Source organism: Pagrus pagrus (genome assembly GCF_965226575.1).
Source record: "Pagrus pagrus genome assembly, chromosome: 20".
NCBI classification, from domain to species: domain Eukaryota; kingdom Metazoa; phylum Chordata; class Actinopteri; order Spariformes; family Sparidae; genus Pagrus; species Pagrus pagrus.
In genome coordinates this window covers 9,088,450-9,111,818 of record NC_140207.1, presented here as the reverse complement: position 1 = coordinate 9,111,818, position 23,369 = coordinate 9,088,450, and the positions used below count along the sequence as shown (strand labels likewise).

General features: G+C 45.8%; 1 protein-coding gene across 4 annotated transcripts in view; it reads left to right on the top strand.

Moving 5' to 3' along the window:
• dlgap1b (discs, large homolog-associated protein 1b) overlaps positions 1–23,369 on the top strand; it is a 98,293-nt gene that overhangs the window by 68,641 nt on the left and 6,283 nt on the right. For all 4 annotated transcript variants that reach the window (XR_014621153.1, XM_084340274.1, XM_084340275.1 and 1 more), the window contains exons 7-8: positions 21,016–21,401; positions 21,484–21,563. Coding sequence is in view for 3 of the 4 variants with exons in the window: in XM_084340274.1 (XP_084196400.1) it covers positions 21,016–21,401; positions 21,484–21,563 (466 nt within the window). In the remaining variant the exon portion in view is untranslated. The remainder of the gene's footprint in view (positions 1–21,015; positions 21,402–21,483; positions 21,564–23,369) is intronic.

Genomic DNA, 23,369 nt, shown 5'->3' with positions numbered 1-23,369 from the left:
TGTCATAGTTGTACGACTACACAATTCATCACCTCCTTAGATCTTCACAACTGAGTCGTCAGTCACTGTAATTAATTAGCTCGCTCTCCTCCTTCTTCTACTCTTGGGGGAAAACGCCGTGATTGAGGAGGAGACGAAGAGAGGGAGACTGGCGGGAGAATGGGAAAAGATCTTTTTGCTCTCTCAATCTCCTCATTTCCAACACATGTACTACCACCCTGTTGACGTCATGAGAGAGTAATTACCTTTTTACACACGTCACACACTGTGTGAAATACACTGATCACAGGTGGTCCGGATCCTTTAATTAACCCCCCTAACTCTTATAAATGCTCCTTGAAAATCTGAAAATCTCAATTCTGAGGGGTTTCAAAGATTAAGCTAATTAGTTTAGCTTTTAGCTTAAAGGTGAGCAGCAGCACAGGAAATGTGACTGACTGAGGAAGCTAATGCATCCTTTGCTCATGCTGCAACTGCTAACATGGACATGAAGTGATGCTGCCCTCACATATGATTAGAAATGATTTATTAATGGATTTCAGACATGCCCTTATGAGAGAGAAAGAAGTAGTACAGAACTTGCAGTGCCATGTCTTTTGATATTCATCAGAGTTTCTCTTTCTATTTTGTAACTGGGTATTGATTCTAATATGAGTCTGTACTGGGATCAGAATAAACCAATAGAAGGACAGTCAGACTGTCAGCTGCCATCTTGAGTTGCATGATGATGTGAAGCATTACCTCCCATCCCACTTGACGTCAATGCAGCATAACATGGACACATAATGGAGATGTGCTGTAACATCATTGTGCGCCCGAGATGTGCAACGCTCGCAGACGCACAGCGCCCACAGAAAAAAACAGGCTCTTATACATGAACGGTACGCATTATATAATGGTTTGGTCTGTCTCTTTTCTCTCGCACATATAGACTTCACATAACTGATGGTTTCGTGACATCCTGCCAAGTAAACAATCGCAGCTTTTTTCTCTGTTATTCCACTACACAGGAGAGGCACGCATGCAGGCGCTCACACGCACAAACGCGTACACACGTGTGCACACGTTCGTACATTTCACAGGAAATCAGCTGGGAGCCCAAAGTGAGAAGTGAAGACGCTGTTGTGGTAAATATTGCATGATGTTTCAGAGGGACGGCTCAGGCAGCAGTTCCAGAAAAACAGCCAGCGCTTATGGTTTCTGCTCCCACTTGTCCCCGCGGCAAACCACCAAAATATCACACACACACACACACACACACACAGGTGAGAGACCTATCAGTTTCCGCTCTCTAGTTTGCCCACTGCGCTGCTCCAGCCCATTATTATTGATGATCTTTTTAATCCTGAGGAAGGAGACCGAAGTGAGGGGCTGTCCTTTGATCTCCTCTCTTTGAACGTCAAGTGGCTGCGGCTGCTATTGCCTGCCTCTCTGTGCACTCAAACTGGCACCTTCACACACACACACACACACACACACGCACACACACACAGGCGTGCTAACCCATGCGATCCCTCACACACACATTTTACGACTGCATCGGACAGACATGTTGGCCTAGACATCAGCTCCTTTGGATCGGTTTAACAAAATCTGGAGCAGATCCTCTTTCTAAAGCTTGGGAAAATCCATAGCAATCGGTTAATGTGAGGATTTTACTGCCTCTAAGCTCTGGCTCCTCCACCCCGCATCGTCTCCAGCTAACATATTCATCACCTCTTCACTCTGCTTTGTCTTTCCCCCTCCTTGGTCTCTTACACAACAGCTAGATCCCCTGCCTTTTCACAACAGCAGTTAGGAGGGTGAGTAAATCAACCTGTTGTTTCTCTAAGAAGACAAATTGACCTTCAATTAGACGGAGAATACACACAGATCTTAAGTCGGGGAAATGTGCAACAGTTTCTGTTTCTCTTCCTCTCACCCTCGGTTTCCGTGGCTCACTGACCTGCTGTCAATTATCGAGCCTCAATTTCCCAGCATCTATTTTTCAGCGCTGCCAAGGGATTGGCTGAAAAGGGTGGCTTTCCTCCCCTTGCTGCTGTAATAGGCTACAGGACAATGTTTAATTTAATGGCTGTGAATTTCCGAATAGAGACGTTGCGCTCAATAAAGCATTCCTTAAGTAAGTGTTTGAAGCATGCTCGTGGCCCATTTTTGCTGATGGTCTTGTCAAACACTCAGTGGGAATACCACCTCTTCATTTTCTGACGCAGCTCTGGGAACACTCTCCTATCTGTGCTCACTGTACTCTCCGAAATAAAACCAAAACTTACATAACCACTATAGATTAGGTGAGCATGCCCTCTTCTTAAAGATAATTAATGAGTAAATGTGATGTAAATAAACAGCAATTGAAGAGGCAATTTGCATATATAAATACAGATGAAGATGTTGTTTCTAATGCAGCATAATATGAATAATATCATGCATAAAGATCAAAGACGCTTTCACTCTCTGTCATTCAAGGCTCAGCAGGCAACCTTCCTCGAGCATCCAGGAAACAACTTGTTTATCCGTCTATAAACCAGGAAATCAACTAATATTTAAAACGTGAAAATAAAGTTACGCCAAAGTAGGACATTGTTGCAGTTAATCCATCTAAGAAAGCCAAGTTCATAACAATAGAACCAATCAAGGTGTTCATTCAAAATAATAACCTGGGTAGAAAACCCCTGCGTTTGCATCGATGCTTTCCTATAATAACAACAACACTTTAACATCAGGTTGGAGACCTAATTTACCTCTCGCCTCACTGAAGAAAATTAAATATGGAGTTTACCTTTCGTCCAACCAGCGGTGGTTGGTTTTGGTTAATCAAAGACGCTAACAAAGCAACACAATACATGAAATAAGCACTGCAGAAACGTAGGATTTGTCAGACCACTCTGAGGCTGAAAAGACAGAAGAAATAAACATGTATGTCGATTTCACATGTCTGCGATGCAAATCAACCAACAGTTGTCTACCCAGAAGTGAATGTTGTTGCTAGCGCGACGTCACAGGGATTCAGTGACAACAACAAAACTTTGTGTTTCATATCCAAGTATGATCCCAAACCTAAAGTAAAGTTTCATATGTCCTGGTGTAATGCCGATTACATGGACAAAACTGATTTTGTTTTCCTGCTGAGAGCTTGCTGAGAAGATTGATGCAGCTCTTGTGTCAGTAAGTGAAGTATGAAGCTACCGCCAGCAGCAAGTTACCTTAGCTTAGCACAAAGACGGTTGTTTTAACATAAATTGCTATTGTTACACTTTGTTTTTTGCACAGATTAAAGAAACAAGACATATATCGTGTTAATTAGTGATCCTTGGAGCTGGTGGTAAATTCTTCAAATATTGACAGAGTCGTGCTAGCTGTTTCCCCCAGTTTCCAGTCTTTGTGCTAAGCTAAATGCCAACTGCTGACGGTAGCTTCTTACTTAGCTTACTGACATAAGAGTGGCATCAGTCTTCTCACCAACTCTCGGCTTTCTGAAACAGCTATGGCTAATTTTAAATAATGTGTGCCTTCTTGTATATTCTGAATTAAATCTACTACATTAGGTTGTTTCTTTCCTGTCAGTTTGCCGCAGCATAGCCTGTCTGCTTCTGTGTCTGAAGTGCGTCTTACCCGGCCACATTTAGCAGCTGTTTGAACCAATTTCACCATTTGTAATAAATATGTGAAAGAAGTCATCATTTTGAAACATGTCTGCAGCACAAAAGTAACTAATATAGTGTGCTACTTTGTCGCCCTTGGAGAAGTCCCCAGACTCCCTTATAAAAGCGCTCAATTTAATGAGTAGTTGAGTTAGGAGAAACTTTATAAATGTTGTGAAACCCTCTCTATGATAAATTCTGAATTCTTTGGGCCTTCTTGTAAATTCGGCAAATGCTATTCATCAAGTGATTTCTTTTTTTGGTTTAAAAACATTGTCCATTTGTCTCCGTACATTGTGATGCAGCGTATGTGTTTATTTGCTTATCAAGCAGGGAAGTTAGATGTAATGACAAGTGGTCATTCGAGATACATAATTCCAGGTGTAAACGGACGGATTTATAGCTGTCCACTTGAGACCGGAGCACTCAGTAAATCAGGTATAAACAGCCTCTTAAAGCTATCCAGCAGACAGAAGCAGTTTCCTAAATTTAGGGTTTTGCGTTAGTAAAACTTGGTCTTTTCAGTCTGGAACAGTACCCTCATTAAACCAAATTCCCTGCAATGTTTTCAAGCTTTACTGTAGTGAGATCACATGAGGTTCCTGTGTATATTCCCAGCTCCATCTACAGCAAAGTACCAGAGGCTAAAATAAAGCCTGTACAACACTGCCCCCAGGGGCTCAGTGCAGCACAGCACTGCACCTCTGCCCTCTCCTTCTGCAGTAGCTGTGTGAGTGGGTGGATGAAAAACTACCAGACAGCTTGACCCAATTAACAACAATCACTGCCATCCCTGGCACTTTTCCAAGAGTTCTTTTCTGAGAGAGGGAGTGTGAGAATAAATATCTTCGGATTTCCCAGTGTGCTAAATATACGTGGCAGGGATACAGACCACTCGCGTCCGGTCGAATCAGGATCGAGCCGAGCACTCGTCCGGAGATCCCCTCACACCTTTACCAGCCCACGCAAATTTCCAAGAGCGAGGCTGAAATTTGTTTTTCATATGTCAGGATGACTCATGTGAAATAAAAGCAAAGAAAAGTGCAGCTCCGGGGCGTCCTGTGTGTCATCATGTGTTTTGAGAAGGTCCCCTCTCAAGGTGGGTTTGAGGAAGACTACAGGTGAAAGGCCCCCGTGGCAGAAAAACCGACCTGAGCGGTGCTTCTTCACAGCTGCAGTGAGTTACCGTGGCCTGTTGTGTCTGTTAGCGGAGTGATGAGTTAAGAGTAAGGTCGGGAAGGTATCATGGTCCAGTCAAGGTATTACTGCATGTTGCTATATATAATCTCCCTGGTGTTCATTTTTTATAACACAACATTAAAAAATGATTCAAGATTTTAATTAATATCTATAAAGATGTTTTATGCAAGTCCACAAAAAACTCAGAGAATTTCAAAGATCATAACCCTGATAATCTCAATAATAAGAAGTAACCCTGCACTAAAAAGATTTGGGTTGTAGAGAAAGAATTGGACAGTTTAACTAAAAAGTGTAAATAAAGAGATTTGGAAAAAGGTTTTCAACAACAGTAAGACCGTTATTAATGAGATGGAAACGTAATAAACATTTAAATTAATTGAGAAAATGTCATTTTCTTTAATGTTGCTGTTTTGCTGGGGGGATCTGAACTAGTGACCTCAGTATTCCTGGCTGTGTGGCCCTGTAATTAAAAAATAAACCATTCAGTGAATACAGAATGATTGTTAAAATAATGGGAGAGTACATGAATAAAGTTTGGAGACACCACAGTAAAGTTTTCCAGCTGACTGGACTGTGAACGGGACTGTCCCACCCTGTGCTGAATGAGCTATCAAGTGTTTGTGCGGGGCAGCAGCAGCAGCAGCAGGAGGGTGCGGGGGGGGGGGTGCGATCAAGGCGCGTCCACATCCTGACATAAGATCCAATATCGTCAGAGAGGGGAAGGAAAAGAGAGAGGACTCGTCCGGTCAGCTCAGCTCGGCTCAGTGTTGCGGGACCTCCAGCTTTCATGACGATACTCCACAGCCTGTACAGCGCGCTGCTCGGCATGTGTGACTACTGGATCCGCCTTTGTGAGTACAAGCCGCTGTTGTGTTGCTCTGTGAGCGAGGCATGATGAGGGGATGGTTAGCTGCCCGCATCGGGAGAGCCGCGGGCCGGAAGTCAGGCGGTGTAGCTTTCAAAATAAAAGCCGGATTTGTGTTGGAATGGCGCGGGGTGGGGAAGTGGCGAGGTGCCAACATATAAAATAACAACGGACACATTGGAGTCGTAGCAACTCCTATTGGATTCGTGTAAAAAGATACTCGTAGGCTAACAACGGTGTCCACTATGCAGGTAAAGTGCTCGAAGTAAGGTCAGCAAAAGTAGTAGGCTATAATAGTGACATTTATCATGCGTCACATGCCTTTTACTTTGAAAGTCGCCTCCGGAAGTTGTGTGTTAACTGTGCGTTGCTTGACAGTGAAACAAACAGCGCCCATCCCGTGCTTTCTGCTTATTCATGCTTCACATGAAAATGGACTTGGTGTGTTTTAAATTAATATTAAATAAGATTGTAAATACAAACAGCGATATTAAAGCTTGTAATTAAAATAAACTTTATCATTTATTGTTGCCAGTGTGCGTACAAAACTGTCTTACAGTTTATTTCTACATTAATTCTAAACCGCTTGATTTATTTTTGTTTAATCAATATAATCTAATGTCATTTCTTAAAATCAAACTAGATTTTTAAAAAGTATTTTCTTTGCCTGACGAGCTCTTACCACTGCTATCAAATAAAGTTTTAGCTGATCTCTCAGGCCCCCTTCAACTTATTTTCCCTCCAAACTTGGCACCATGTGAGCGCACTGAGATTAACCTAAAGTACATGCTGCTTGCCGGGAAATGTTGACCACCCTCCCGCCCCCCGGTCTATTTTGGTTTCATATCTCTGATGGGAGGACGACAGGTGTGGCCTGCATCACACTGAGCACTGCCTGGCACAGCATCACAACACACGTCTCTGCAGGGTCCAGTTATTTAGGTCAGAGTCGGGGCCCCTCTGGGATTGGAGTTCAGAGGTTCATTGCAGACTACTGCGCTTGTTAAAGTGAGCATCCAGTGGGAAACGGAGAGATGCTGAGCCCCACAGGCCTCATGGAGAAAGAAATCACTGGTGCCACTTACCAGTTCCAGGCCCGCTCGTGTAGTTGGAGGGCCCTGAAGACCCCACTGTGTGACAGACGCGCAAGTCTGTGGCCCCACGTCTCCAACCGACCATCTGTGCTTCAGTGACTCACGCACACACTCCAGTTCATGCTCGCCACTGATGCCAGCTACGTCGCCTGCCCGCTCACCTACCAGCTTCCCGCTTTCTATTCTCGGAAGACCCTCCACCCTCCGTGCCACGGACGCGCACACATACTGTGCACACATATCTCTGGTGGTCCAAGTAGGCCACAGTCACATGGGATTATGTTAGTATCATGTAAAGAATATCTGTACAGGAAGGCTTGGTCGTTGACACATTGATCCAGGAAGGCAAAATGATCAAGCTGTAACTAAAAATGAGTTAGTAAGTAAGTTAGTTAGTTAATAAAACTGTTTTCTTAACTCATGTTACTTAAATTTAAGCTTCATGTACCAGTAATATCTGTATGTAACACCTTACTGTCCCAGTTTCAGTCATTAAGCAACTTAAAACGTGATAAACTTGTTTACACACTATGCATCTGATTTCTTTGTTTCCCATTTTTATTCTGTTCTTGGCTGTTTTTGTGCTCATACTGTACAGTCGTCATTTAAATTTCCGGCTGGATCCCATTCCTCTCCTTGCTGTACCGACTTCACCCTGCGGGACCATTAGTTTGCCTCAGTTTCATTCACAAATTGTTCCAAGCCATCAGCACAGGCTCAAAATTCAGCCTGAAAAATGTTTTCTCCAGGGTGCAGTTACACAACCATGTTTTGACGTGCCAGCTGTTTAAATGTATTGGTAAATTAAACTGATAGTGCAGTGAAAGGTTTGGGACAAGACTGTTTCCAGCTGGCGAGGCCAACTTCAACAGCAAAATCCTTTTTTGATAGGAATTTGATTGAAGCAGTACAAACAGGAAGTCTTTGAAAAGCACTTTACCCTTTTCAATCTAAACCAGGCGTTGATTTTTGTTTCAAATGTGGACAAAGCTTAAATGGATGCAAGTTTGAAGGAACATTTTAGGAAAACTCTTTGCAAAGAGTTACATAAGAAGATCAGTAACATTATCACATCTGATTGGTACATATCAAGCTGGTGAGGGTTAGCTTGGCGTAGACAGTTGGCTCGACTATGTTCAAAGGAAGAAAAAATCCACCTGCCAGCACCTCCGAAGTGAACTAATTAACACATGAGCTCGTTGTTTAATTAGTACAAAAAAAACAAGGACAGTAACATGTCCGTGGTTTGTAGAAATGTCAACATTTTATTGTGGTGGCTGGGTTGATTTATTCCTTTGAGGCTCAAACTAACAACCATTCCATCTTTTATGAATATTAGCATTGAAATAAGTCAAAAATCAACAACTTCCTTTATATTTCCTGGTTGCAGACCTAAATAGTATGCTGCGTTGCTTTCAGTTGGTCCATCTGAATAGTGAGCGAGCTGCTTCTAAGGCAGCAGGAATAAAACAGCTGCCTCAACAGTTGCATTACCATTAATCAAGCAATGTTGCCGAATATACAATATGTACTATACAGTGAGCCATAATGTATGTTTGGGGAAGGCTTTTTACTTTAATTGATGGATTTTAAATGTATATTGAAACAAGCTATGCACTCTAGGCTGAGGTAGCGCTGTCGTTGTTTGGTGCAGTAGATAACACTTTGTAAAGTCGATCCAGTCGTCTCAGGTTTGTTGTTCCCCGTGTGACTATTGGGACTAACAGAACCAGCCGTAGCCTGCAGTACTCCCCACCCTCTCTGTGACTTGTATTCCCTCTGTCTCTTTGTCTCAGTTCAGGCTTTATTGACGTAAGACAGAATTGCCAAAGCACACTCCCATGAGTCTCCCCCCCCCCCCATCTTTTTCCCTCCCTCTCAATCATGCACTGTCAATTATCTGGTCATGTTTTCACAGCAGCGCTCACTCTTAACAGGCGCTAAAACTTCAGCTGACCTCTTCTGTCTCTCACCGTGTCTTTTTAAGAAGCAATTATCATGTTAAAACTAAACTTGCCGAGGGAAACGCTCTTACTTCAGTCGTCTAGTGAAGGTGTTCACATGTACAGTAACTTTGGAGAGCAGTATGATGACAGGCAGCTCATAAACACAGACTCCCTGCTCAGGGCTGCTGAAACATAACAGCGTAACAGCGACGGGGGTCAGATGTTAAACAGCGACAGTATTTCCTCCTCAGGTCGGACTTCTGGCTGTTCGGTGGCTGAAATTGAACTTCTGGGAATTCAAATAAGAACGTTGTCAATTAAAAGCAAACATCAACTTGTTCAAAACCCGTCTCTCACTTACTGACTTTTTCTTTCTTCGCTTCTCGTCTTTCAACTCGCCTCTTTCATCAGCCTCTTAATTCCACTGTGCTGTGGGGAAAGTTAATTCCAGATTTGTGGTAATCCACATAAAAAGCAGAACAAAGACAGGAGAACAAAGATAAAGAGGTCAGGTGAAAATATGGTTGTTAATTAAAACTGTTGGGTGCTAAGCTATTAAGCACAACGGAGCCCCAGAGAGGAGGCTGTCAGCACTTACCCAGCAGCTCCTCAACAACTCCTGTCTGCCAATTCATGCTGCACGTTTTTAACTATGACAAACAGTTTGAAGTGTTCCCAGTTAATCAATTATATCAGTAAAGTAGTTGTAAGAAATGAAGGCAAGTGGGTATCATCGAAACACATGACCACAGTAGAAAACCAAATAGTAAGAGAGAATTTCCTCAGTTAAGTATAATTGAAACCTGAAGTGGTTATGTACAGTCAGATATAAAGTAAAAAGAGATAATGTAACACATTGGGAGTGTTATAGGTTTAACATCTTTAATTAAAGTAAATCATAAAACAAAAACGAATAGTATGCTGTTGCTTTCTCTTGAATATTTGCCGTCAGATACATAATTCATTCTTGATTTCTTTCAGTTCTGACGTGTCACCACTAGAGGGAGCTCCACCCCCACTTTTAGAATAAATCCGCTTGCCTTCTGATGTCTCTCCACAGCAGTGGGTCTCAGTATTTGGGGCAACGCACAAGTTTTATCTTGTGGTTTTCGCCGTCAGACATTATTTTTAGGCACCCCGTGTCTTATCAACACTCCCAGCGTGTTTCTGTGTTTGTCTGAAGGGCATAAAAAGACAGATAAAGAGGGAAAAAGCGAGGGGGAAATGAGTGATGAGTGTGCGAGATACTTTACCCCGTGACACTCTTGCTTTGCTTGATGTATATGCGCCTGAGAGACACGGAGATCAAACGATGAGGACGTTGCGCAGGAATGCTCCTTTGAGCTCCGTCAATCCCTCCTGCCATGTCAGTTCCTCAGACACACACACACACACACACACTCAAACACACACCCATGGATAGTTCTGTTTCCTGCTTCGGCATTAATTACAGGGACAGATAAAGCCCTGCCTTAGCAACGTATGCCAACGCATGTGAAATCCACCTGTGTGTCAGCAGATCAAGGCCGCTCTCCTCTAAGGTGGAATTATTATTCAAAGGGGGGGATGTAAATTAAACAGCACTCTGGTGTCATCTGTCTCTCCGACTCTCTCTGTGGCTCTCCGTCTCACACACACCTGCATAATGCTGTCATTCCACACGCTTTGATGGTGCAGGTAGGTGTGTTTGACAGGAAGCGAGGGCTCGGTCGAGGCATGTGGTGACACACCAGCTCGCGCGCACACACACACATAGAGCGGTGAAGTTGCTTTTTGTGGATGTGGGTGTGTGCGCATGTACGGGACTGCACGGTGTCAGAGTGTCTGTGTGTGGCTTCCCCGTTTGCAGCTGCCGGATCAAGCCCGAACTGGGAGCTAGATGTGGGTAAACTGTGATTTGGCTATCTCTCTTCCTGGAGGAGATAAATCCTCGCCATGCTGGTGTGTCAACCACTCAGTAATTACTTCATCCTGTCACGACTGTCTGAGAATGCGAGCCAGTGGGAACTTGCACTGTCGCTCTTTCACTGACACGAGGTGGAAAAAACACTCAGCATCTCTTTCATACGGCTCAGTGTCAGCTTCAAGGGTGTTAGTCAGCAGACGAGCAGATGCTGAGAAATTGAATTTAGTTCAAAAGCTTCGCATCTGTGCAATTTTTTTTTTTTTTTTACTACCTGTTATTCCAGCTTGAACAGTTTAATTTGTCAGGGCATGCTTCGAGAATCCTCCGCTGGAAATCTAATTCTTGCATGTCCGATGTCAGATTTGATTTGATGCAAAACATGTTCAGGAAGGGAGCAAATTCTTGGCTTGCAATCTGAAATCTTTCACTAGATGTCATCATAGCCTCAGCTGCTTTGAAGCACTCGGATTTGTGCATTCTGGGCCGACCTGTGGGTGTCGAATATGGCCCGAATAACATGCAACACGACTCTGATGCAACATGAGCCCTCGGTAGCCTATGCGGATGAATCGCACCTGTAGGCACTTGCTGAATATTTCTGCAGAAATTGCCATATGATAGTATCAATCATACGTAATTGTTGTGCATATCCGTGACCTGAATCAAGAGTGATTTCCTGCCTGGACATGCTTTAAACCAAAGCAGAATAAAAGCCAATTGGATAAATGTGCATCTGCAGGACTTGAAGCTTTTCTTCCTCAGTGGCTGTTAGGTGTTTAGGTTTGCTTACGACTTAATTGGGCCCAGTTTGTGATGGCCTGGAATGCTTTGATTATAGCCATTCAGGGAGGAAGAGCGGCGTTTGGATTTCTTTTGACACAGGAAGTCCAAGCACGAGAATGTCATTCATTCCTCTCCCTCCTGAAACAAGAACAGGAGAAGAGGAGAGGGGCGCAGGGAGGAGCTGACAGGGCTACGGCAAACACAAAGAATGGCTGCGGCAGCGGACCCCTGCTGGTCCCCCACTCTGCAGCCAGAGCACCAGTTTACTGCTAACAAGGAATGTAATTTACTTCGAGGATTACTTTCCCAAATGTGGAGATGTAAACAGCACATTTGGCGTGTCTGATCGAGCGGCCGGGGGGGGGCTGCTCTGTCAGGTAGGGGCTGTCCCGCTCCTCCCTTCTTGCTCTTCCTGTCTGTGTTTTGGCATCAGAGGGAGCAAAGGAAAAGCAAAGCCCCGAAAGGATTTCCTCAGTGTTGACTGTGGATGATCCTCATGGCTCCTGCAGGCTAAAGCTGGGCAAGGCAGGGCCCGCAAACCCAAAGCCCCGGGTGAATGAAAAACACCGGAGGAGTTTAAATCTCCTCCTTTTAAAAAGATGGAAAAACAAACTTTTTTGCTCTCCTCTCTTGAGAGAATATTGAAAGTTTTGAGACTTTACTTGACAGCTAAATTGTGTGGTGGAGAGTTCATGTTGCTTTCACTGTTCAGGAGGGGAGGGAGTATGTTGGAGCAACTCTGAGGAATGGTGCACGGCTGTAAGTGGGTGGTTTGGGCTGTGCAGTGTGGGAGGCCAGGCCCCAGTGCAAATTAAAGACTTCTCTGTGAAAGTCCCAGACTCGGCTACAGTAATATGTGTGTGTGTGTGTGTGACTGAGCCTGTGTGCAAGCGGCCGGCGGGGGAAAGAGAGACCCAGCCCTCCCTCTTTTATTTTTTTTTTTTAACCAGTCATTAAAAATAAGCCACAACTCAGCCCCGGTACACACTGAGAGACAGCGAGAGGGAGAGAAAGAATGCATCTCCTCTTTCTCCTCCCTTTCTTTGAGCTTTGCTGCTTCACTAACCAAGTAAAACGGGGAGGAAAAGGGGAGGAGGTTGCGTTCAAGGGGAGGGGGGGGGCGACTGATCGCACTCAGAGGTTTTTTAAGACGCACACTCATACCCCTCCCCCGTGTTAAAAAGTAGTTTTTTTTTCTGTCCAGGAGGGGAGAGAGAGAAAGAGATGAATGGGGAAAGGAATGCAGGAGACAAACGAGAGCTCTCGGCAGGAGAGTGGGAATGTTGGAGGGACCATTGTTTCCTCCCCCCTCCGCGAGATTGTGCAGGGAGTGGATGTAAACGAAGTGAAGGAAGAGGGGTGTGAAAAGTCACACCTGAGAGACGAGACTGGAGCATCGGCCCAGATATTCATATCTGACTCCCGTGCATGCCGCGTGCACTGCTACTCTGGACACACACAGATGCACATACATGCAAGCCAGTGCCTATAGCTGCCATCTCGTCTTTCCCTCCGCCCCCTCCACCCCTTCAACAGGATGTATAGGGTCAGAGGGTCAGGACTGGAAACCACAAAAGACAGTATGCGTCAGTAGCCTGGTTCTTGTTCCAGACCCCCCTCCCCTAAGCCCCTCTTGTACCTCCTACCTTTCTGTCTCCCCCTCTTTTTTTTTTTTTTCCTCTCTCTCTAACTTTCCGTCTTCCCCCCCCCCGTTCCTCCTCCTCTCATATAGGAGACGCGGAAGGGCCCTACGTTTGGTTTTGGGCCCAGATGGCTTTAGCATGCCTCTGGCGGTGGATTAAGCCGCCAGTGTCTCCTTTCGCCTCCATGTGCAAGCGGTCAGGACAAAGAACGTCAAACAGGGGGGAAGGAATGCGAGGAAAGCAAAAAAAAAAAAGAAAAAGAAAAACTCCAGCACTGTGAAACAACAGCAGACGCCGATGTTTCACGGCATTCCTGGAAGAGTAAACTCTTGTAAAAAAAAAGTTTTCCCTTGTACTTTTCGGGCCCAGTCGTTTTATGAATCAGGTCGTGACTGTTTTGGGAGTCGAGTGCTTGTTGCACGCAAAGCAGGGGAAAGAAGAAGAAGTGAACTTTTGACCACATTCTGCCGCATTTATATGTAAATAGCAGCTGCAAGCAAGCAGTGATCCTTCATGTAATGACATGACATCGGCATTGTGTTTCAGCCCTCTCAGTTAAGGCTGGTTCCTGTGTTTTTGTGTGTGTGTGTGTGTGCCTCTTGTTTTTTTGTCTGTCTCGCTGTGTGTCCAGTACTCCCCAGGCTTGCGGTTATGTTTTCCTCTAATACACTTTCAGTTCTTGTGGACAGTCTGTCATGTTTTATCAGGAAGCTGTGTTCGGCACTCGGAGACTGTGTGGTGGCAACATTGTTGTGTTGTTGTGGGGTATTTTTAGCTGAGCAGACGCTGGCCTAAGTGGAGTGAATTATCCACTTAGCAACACAAAATGCCACCGTCCTCTCTCTTCTTCTTTTAATCTATCTTTATCTCTGTGTGCTTGACTTTTTCTGAAATTCATGTACACCCAGTCACCAGTTTCATATGATGACTAACTGATCTCCTGCGGCTACGTGATTCTGTTTATGGGTATGCCATGACTTGTCGAAGTTGCCCATGCTGTCATTGCCGGCACATGCGATGTGTCACTGCTCACACACACACACACACACACACACACACACACACACACACACAGCGAGCCAGTCTACTCTTAAACTCTCAGTAGTGAGTCGGTGAGCAACGCGGTGGGAAATGAGTGCGGTGAAAGCATGCGTGAGATGTGTGGGTGTGTTAGCTTTAGCGTTAGCGCTAATGCTCCAGGTTTATGCCCCGCGAAGCAGCTGGAATGTACAGGAACTGAAGGAAACAGCGTGGCAAACTCATCCCCCTCTCCTCTCCTCCCTTTTCTGACTTCTTCCCATTATCCTTTCTTTATCTCTCTCCCTCTATTTGTTCACTGACTGTGCTCTCTCTTTCAAACCCCCCTGCAGGCAGGTCTTTTGGACAGAAACAAAAGACTGATGTGCCTCTTCATGTGGTTGCGGACTAGTCAGGGTAAAAAGGCTCTCGCCAAGGAGCAGCTTAGAACAATGGAAACGGCCTGGAGCCGTCACAGGGCAGGTCTAATAAGAAAACCCCCTTCATGTAAGAAAAGTCTTCAGGAGATTAGCTCACATGCTTCAGTACTGTACAGAGAGGAACTTTGAGATTACATATTTACACCAAATCCGGGATGATTATACCCGACAGCGCAGCAAATGTCATCCAGCTGCTATTTACAGTCTTGATGCTGACAATTACACTGCTGTCAGAGTAAATGTTAGTTATTTTGGAGATTTCAGAGGGATATGAAACAATCGGTTGCATATTTTAAGACATAGGTGAACTTCAAAACAGCGCCGGGAGACGTCTTGAATAAAAAAAATCAAACGAATGCGATCGCTGTTTGTGAAAGTGAGCTCTCGATTATTTATCTCCCCGCCCCGTGTCCGTTTCTCAGCATGTCTCTCCCTGCCTGTCACTGATTGACAGGGCGAGGAGAGCGTCAGGCCATAAAAGAGGTATGCAGGCAGGTAACCAGGCTCTCTATTTGAACTTGAAGCACAGGAAAGTGGGTTAAGTGAAGTGAATCTATTGCCTAACAGGCAGCAGCTGCCTGCCAGATTTAGCCGTGGCTGACAGTTGTAAACACACTCTTATCTAGTCATTCAGCAGACACAGGCCTGCCAGAGCAGCTACCCACTGTTGACACGGGTTTCTGTCAAAAAGGGGCACACTGAGCACACGGCTTTGTTGATAGCACTGTTGGTCCGGGGACACCGGAGGCATATTTAACAAATGTTCGGCGCTGATATGCATGCTTATGTTTGACTCAAGTAAAAAAACAATTTTAATGCTGCAGCAGTTGGCGCAGGATGTTTACAAAATCTGGTACGGTTTGCACTGAAAAGTCCGTCCCCGACAAGCACTCACGCATGCTAAATAAACTTCTTATAAAAGGCACTCACACACAGGCAAACACAGTGAGCTATTGTGTCTGAGAGAGTTCAGGCATCTGGAGAGCAGAAACCCTCTCCGGTGACCTCTGACCTCTGGTGGCTGAGAGTTGTAGACTGACATGAGGGTCTCTGGAAGGCTTTCAGGTGAGTCAGAGGACTTTTAGAGAACCATTGTGTATACTCTGTGTGCAGGCTTTGTTGCGTCTCTGCAGTATTAGCTGATTAGCAGCGATAAGCGATGAGCAACAAACACACCATAACACGTAATAACTCGCTGCTTGTTGTCTCCTTTCTCATTTGTTTACAGTAGCCGACTGGAGGTTGAGTCATTCAGGATGTGCCTTGTATTACTGCATTGTTGCTCTGAGCAGCAGTGTAACTTCACATGGTGTGAACCTCTCAGGTTATTGTCATCTCATGACCCAGTGACGAGCTTTTCTGACAAACTGGTTGGTGGAGTTCAGTGTGCAGCCGCACAAAGCCAACGCTGCAGGGCTAGGAACATTATTAGATATTCATTTGCAACACGGCGGCACCCAGTTGCTCTCCCCCTACGCTGCTATCCTGTTGTTTGTTTGCTTTTGACGTTGCGCTCGCCGCCGTGCCTGCTTTTGTTTTCCCGTTGGCTGGCGTCGAGGTGAGTGTCAGTGCAGCTGCAGCGTACCCTGTCAAGGTAAACAAACGGCCAACAGAAGCTCCCCTCTGCTTGTTGCTGGTGAAACGCCAAGCCTCCCGGCAAATTTCATGTTGCTCTGCGTGGCCATGGTGACGCTATCACAAAGGACTCCAGCTGGTTCTGTGTGTGTGTGTGTGTGTGTGTGTGTGTGTGTGTGTGGCAGAGAGAGAGAGAGAGAGAGACGGACAAATGGACAGAGAGCGAGCAGACGGAGCCAGGCAGTAACTCTCTGATTTACCCTCCTCCCTCTCCTCCTCAGTCTTGTTCTTGCTCCTCTTCTCTGTTCACTATTCTCTGCCCTCTCCCCTCTGGCAGACCCTCATCCCAAACACAGTGCAGCTGGGCTCAGCTGTCAATGTTCCCCCATACTGACCGCCCCCTTTCCGGGCCTTTGTATTTGTTTGGTTGGGTGGTGGATTTGCCCTTGGCCCCCGCGCGGGGGAGCCCGTTCCTGTTAGCTAGCCCTCTTAAACCAAACCGTCTGCTCTTTGAAGTGGCCTATCACAGATACACAGATTGGAGATTACAAGGCAGCTGCCTGCCTTCAATCTGTCCGGTAACATGAACACGATGATTAAATAAAGGAAACGGCATACACCTATGCAGACACACAAATGGGACAGTGATCAGCAGAGCCAAGAAAAAGAGGTGGCGAGCAAGTCTGTTTTTTGTTCTGGAGGCTGCAGAAATGAATGGAGACTTTGCTTTGTCTCAGGGGAGGGAAGAGGCCTTTCTTTGATATTATCAAGCCCAGAGGTGGGGGGAGTGCTCCGCCAAGAAGAACTGCTATTCACACCAACTTGTCGGCATGGGACTTTTGAAGCATTTGTCAAAAGAGGGATTTGGCAGAGGGCCACTAGAGTTTTGTCATTCACAAACTCTTCTCTTTGGGTTGACAATGCTCGCAGCGGGCTGTACCTACCTCTGTGAGGCAGAGGAGATGAAATTCCACAGTTGCACTTCCATTAAGTGAGAAAGTTCTTCCTGGGAGGATTTGATTGATGTCTGTCTTTTATGTCATCAAAGCTCCGCTGACCTGATATTAGGAAGTGACAGAAAAACTTCTCTGTGTGCTCGTCAGTGTTTATCTCTTGGAAAGAGCTTTCCACATTCTTCCTTAAGGGTCTGATGGAATCCTGCGTCACATTCCTACTTCACCCTGTCCTTGACTGTCGGTGTGCGTGGGAGGTCCAGGGTAGTGTAGCTGTCTAACGCTTTCATGGCTGCAGGAGGACCGAGCTTTCTTATCAATTTCTGTGGAAACTGGAAACTTGGCCTCCGTCTTATCAGGACACATGTTTCAGCTTTCTCCTCACTATTAGCAGACAGGAAATAATTTCTGTAAAAGTTTTTGAACATAGGAACACAAATCAATTTATTTTAAGAGTGCAATATGTAAGATTTTTAGCTGGAAACATTCAAAAAGAGAGTATCTATTGAAGTTAGCATGCTAACCAGCTATCTTTAAAGATGTGCTGTCAAACATTTAAAGGTGCAGTTTGTAAGAATTGGCCACCTGTCAAATCCACACTCGAACTACATAGGGGCCAGCATATCACCGGATAACAGCTAATTACTGCTAGCTGTCGCTGCTGTTCGCTAGTTAGCTCAGTTAGCTGTGCAGCTAGCAGTCCGGACCGTGAGCTCGGAGCACTGAGTGATCGTCGGTGCTTTCCGCTGCTCGCTAGGAGCTTTGGGCCTGGATATGCCTGCCTAGCTGGTTAGCATGCTAACTTCAGTAGATATCTCTGCAACACAATAAATACAGGTCACAAAGTCAAAACTGTTATTTCTTCACATTCTGTGGATAATTTTGGCAAATTTTTGAATGTTTTCACATATGCAGGCCCCTATGTGTTTTGAGTATGGATCAGACATACTTACATATTCCACCTTTTACATGTGTGATGACACATCTTTACACGCACTTGCGTCGAGGTCACATGGATGGCTCGGGCCGGGTCGCTGTGGACGGAGAGCGTATCAGTGGCAGGAAGTCTGCGGTCTCCCTTGATGTGGAGAGGCTGAAACCCGAAGCTGGGTCGCGTCAGTGTTATTTGTGCGCCTCTGTGCCTGCGTGTGCCTGTGTGCGTGGGCTCGCTCCGACTCCTGAGTGTGTTTACTTAACCTGTCTCGGCATTCAAAACCCCCTGTCATTCTCTCCTGCGCGTCTGGCTCTCGCAGTGACAGCTAGGTGGGACACGGCACGCCGTCTCCTGTTTCACACAGCGCTTTATTGAGTGGATGAAAACCCTCTGTTCTTTAACCCTTCTCTGGGCCTGAGAGGGGCACGCACACACACACACACACATACAGTCATCCAACATGACTTTTAGATGACTTCAGGGGATAGCAGCTCTGAAAGGGGCTGACATTCTATCCTTTGAACCTCCACGACTGATAGGGGCAGGACCTCACCCTCTCCCTCTGTGTGAGTGCATGTGTGTGTTCACTGTTCATTTTTTTTGTTCTCTCGTGGGTCTGCACTCGGTGACCTTTTTCCGAAGATTAGCCCTGGATGTCGATCATATTCCCCAGACATCTGTGAAAAGTCGAGACAGCGCTGCATATCGCGGCACGCTCAGACGATTCAACCTGAGGTGACTTTGCAATCAGTCATTCTTCAAATGTACAGTGTCTTCTCTAAAAAGAAATCTGCGTGACATTCAGCCGTAGAAGGAGCTACAGTAAGTCATCTTCTTTTGTCTTTGTTGTGGTTTGTAACCCCACCATCAAAGACACTCATATTAGCAGCCGTGATCAAATCTCAAAGCAGCATTCATCACGTCTGAGGACTTTCCAGCTTGTCAAAACCTGACTGAAATCTCGTCTGGGATCATCCAATCACTGCCGGCGAGGCGGGAGGGAAGGGTTGGGTGGAGTGTGGCTGATGACTCTGACAAACCAAAAGGATGAAGTCAGCCCTCTGTTCACCTCCAGCATGTTAAAGCCTCTTCTGTGGCTGTCAGTGAGATGGCAAGACACAAAGCAAACAACATCCGGCCCTAATAGTTTTAGACATGGCTGCTCGTGCTGGGTGTGGCTGGCAACAGTTGTCTGCCGCACACAGAGCAGCGATCTCTCTGTGGTAGTATGTTTGTCTTTTGTAGGGATTAAAGGGATCCAGGAAACCCACTGTCCTAGTTTTGCTGCAGAGCAGGGAGAGAGAGCGACCTAGTTTTGATGATAGCACCAGGCCAGGAAGGAGATTCCAAGGCATAATGTAGTTAGGTGGTGGCTGTTCTTGTCTTTCTTTAGACGGGCTATGCTTTTCGGTCTGTTGGCGTGTTTTCTATACAGTCTGAGTCAGTGTGTGTGAGGCGGCTCCATTGTCTGTGCAGGACCTGTAGCTGTAACCCGAGAGGGAGAGAGCACACTGCGAGGAAGCAGGCGAGTGTTACTAAGCAGCACTATGATGCTTTTTAATTTCTATTTGCTTGGATTTAATATAAAGCCCTCGGAGTGTAATGAGCTCTCTATCTTATATCTGCAGTATAATTTAGCTTCTGTGCGTTATCATAAATATAATTTAACTTCCGTGCAATTATGTGTGCAAACAGCAACAAGGCACAGGAGCACGCAGGGCTATATTCGGCACCATCAAATTGTCCTGGATGTGTACAGTAAGTGCGTGAAGAGCTTAAGCATCTAGATCAGTGGGTCAAGTGGCTGACATGCTAATCCTATTACTAGACGAGGCCCTGATTTGTTAAAGTTGGCCCTAATCTACTGTCCATTTTGACTCCAACGCAGGGACCTAAGACCTCTGAGTAAACTGTCAGGGTGTCAGCTGTCACCAAAGTCATTTTCCCGCTCTGATGTAGATTTTATATTCTTTCTGTATTAGTTATGCTTTTTGATTACAATATTTTAATCCACTCTCGTCATCAACGTTTAATCTATGTTGCATAACATGCATGCATGCTGAATTTTCACTTTGTCATTCACAAATATCTACTCACTGCAGTGCTGGTACTGCTTGATATTGTATGTTCAGTATCTAGTAGTAATATCTATGTAGTCAGGGTTTCTTAAAATGTATTCCAATACAGTTACTAATTACCTGTTAAAAAAATGTCATCAGTGACTTAATCCAAGTGTCACACTATTAAAGTAATGTGACTTTATTACTTTTGGTTTACCTCCAGATAAGAGAAAATTAATGTCAAGACCAGACTGTGTGTCATGTATGCACATTTGCATGTTTACAGACTAGTAATCATTCTCTTTTTAAATTGTAATCCTGTTACTAATCTCTTACTTAACTAAATATATCTGTAATCTAATTGCATCTTTTTTCTGTAACTTTAAGGAAATACAGTTACCTTATTTGTATTCTAATTACGTAATGCAGACATTAGCGTTAGCGGCATTAGCGTTAGTGTTAGCTAGCTAGCATTGGCAATAATAGCTACGACAAACTGGCGACTACTTGAGGCGGCAGAGATATCCTGACTTTCAGTCTTGAGTATGGATCTAATTTCAAAAGCACTTTATCCTACATTTCTCATAATGCAACACGACCAAGCCTCCTAAATGCCCAAGTCTCTCAATCCCCACACCTCCGGTTTGTAATAGGGTTTATGTCATACATTTGCCAGATTAAATAACCTTGATGACATCACTATGAAATCACCTGGGTTACCAGCTCATGATTTCAAAGTTCCCTCCAGAACCACAGAAGAAAATACAAAAACATAGACAAATGTTTTCACATGCTCGATTGTGCTCCTTGTGACCAGTGAGTTGAACTGAATATGTAAAATTGGTGGACTACTCCTTTAAAGTTTCAGTTTATCTGTTCTGAACGATTAATAGCTTTTCTTAAAAAAATCATGCCTGCATGTGTCATCATTTATTATCTCTCTGTCTCCTCCCTGCAGTGTCATCATGCATCACCACCTACAAGAAGACACCTCCCCCCGTCCCACCACGGACCACCCCGTCCAAACCCTTCATATCCATCACGGCCCAGAGCAGCACCGAGTCCGCCCAGGATGCCTACATGGACGGCGGCAACGGCCCGCGGACGGGCATCAGCTCCCAGCCGGGCCTGTCCAACTCCACAGAGAGCATCGACAGCATGAAGGCCCTGACGGCAGCCATAGAGGCGGCTAACGCTCAGGTGCACGGCCCCGCCAGCCAGCACGTCACCAACAGCACCATCACCATCACTGCCACCGCCACCACCTCTGCCGTCGCGCACGTCTCCGCGGACAGCAAGGCGCAGAGGGAAGCGCTCCGCAAGTGCCTCTCCATAGGGATCCAGGTTTGTGGAGGACCCACTGGATGGGGAAGTTCTGAAATAAACCTCTGGCAAGCAGTTTGACAGTTTGTACTCCTCCTCTTAGGTGGACCCAGAGGAAGGAGGGCCGACGGAGGAGCAGTCCAAATTCCAGTCGATAGGAATTCAGGTGGAGGACGAGCGATGGTGAGTAGAAGGAGGTTGTGGAGAGGAAGTGACACTACATAAGTCTGATGGGAGGGACGAAGGCAGCGATAGCATGAACAGGAAGAGGACTTGTTGAGACAGAGGGAGGTTTGTAGTGTGCAGCGCAAGCTTTTGCCCCCCTGCGCTGGCTTCCCCGCAGCAGCTGTCCCCAGTTCAGGGGAGGTTGGCGTCAGAGCCCCCTCAGCCAGGGGCCCCAAGTGACAGCTGGGCCAGAGGATGTGGTGCAGGGAGCTGGGAAGGTGGAGGGGGTGAGTTGACAGCCATCTGTTGCTCCAGTCATTGTGATTCAGGCTACTTTGAGGCTGTGTTTGTGTGTGTGGGAGGGAGGGAGGGAGGGAGGGAGAAAAGGGGAGGGAGTTTTATTGGGTTTGTTTAGTTCTGAGCGCTCTGAGAGACTGCTGTGCTGTCAGCCACAGCCTCTCATTCTGCAACATGTTCCCAGTTTGAGGAGAAGCAGCCTAGTGTGCATGCTGTTTCATTAGCTCGCATCACAGCGACTCATCGAGGCCTCTGGTGGGACACGCAGGCATTTATGGTTTCTTTGTCTGCTTGCGTTCACCCTCTCAGAACAGTGACCTTCTGCTCGGTGAGAGGAGTTGACAAATGTGGCCACGGTGCTGGTTTCTTGCTGTAGCCGAGGCATGTATCAGGAATTCAAGGAGACATCACCTTTAATCAAAGGTCACAGCGAGGTCTGGGTCCAGCACACTTCCACAGTGTCAGGGAATGTGAGGGGCTTTCTGAAAGGGGAGGTCTCAGCTGACTGACCGGGCTCTGAGTTTCCCGGGTTGCCAAGCCAAATATTAACTCATCCAGACACCTTCTAGTCTGCTGAGTCTTGGATGTTAGGCAGCGCAGCGCCGTGCATTTCTCTGGTTAATGCTTAGAGTAGGTGGGGGGGTTGGGGGGATTTTTGTTGGTGCGTTTGATTGTTTACCTGTTGGCATGCATCTGTGTGTGTTGGTTCATGCATGTGTGTGTGTGTGTGTGGACCTGGGAGGTCTGGGCATGCTGCCCCCTACATCAGATTCCCAGACAGTGAGAGTGCCAAACTCCTCCGGCCTCGCTCCACTGCTCAAACTCCCTTAGTTGTGTCTGTGTGTGTGTGAGAGAGAGAGAGAGAGTCTGTGTGTTTATGTGCAGCAGTCGCAGGTCATAACCTCACCTTGCTGTTTGAACTGGGATTAGCTGAGAGGGAGTGGGAGAGAGCTGGAAAAGAGATGAACACAACAAACAGCATGCGTGCCCGTACACGGACTGCTTTCTGTACTGAAGTGTGGGACTTAATGCAGATTTTCTTTGAGATGATTGTGCATTTGAAAGATTTTGTAAACTGCAAGTATCTGATCATACACGTCAATTAATCAGTCATTCAATTAAACTTTATTTATAGCAACTTTAAAACAGGCCCAATTCAAAGCAGTTCAAAATGCTCTACAGTCCGAACTTCTAGCTGCACGGCTAACTAAGCTAACTGACAAATGGCAGCTGCAGTTAGCAGCAGCTAGAGGTTAATCTGGTGATATGCCGCCCCCCTATTGCCCCTTTAAAACATTCAACAATGAACAAATATATCTGCTGAAGTTGGCATGCTAACCAGCTAGCCCCAGGCCTTCACGCCTTCCTCCCAGCGGTCCAAAGCTCCTATGCCTGCGGTGTAAACACCAACACTCCCCCAGTAGTCTGGCTAGCTGCATGGCTAACTGAGCTAAGAAGCTAACAATAGCTACAGTCAAGGATGTATTTTTTAAAATACAGTTAGCAGCAGTTAGCAGTTACACAGGC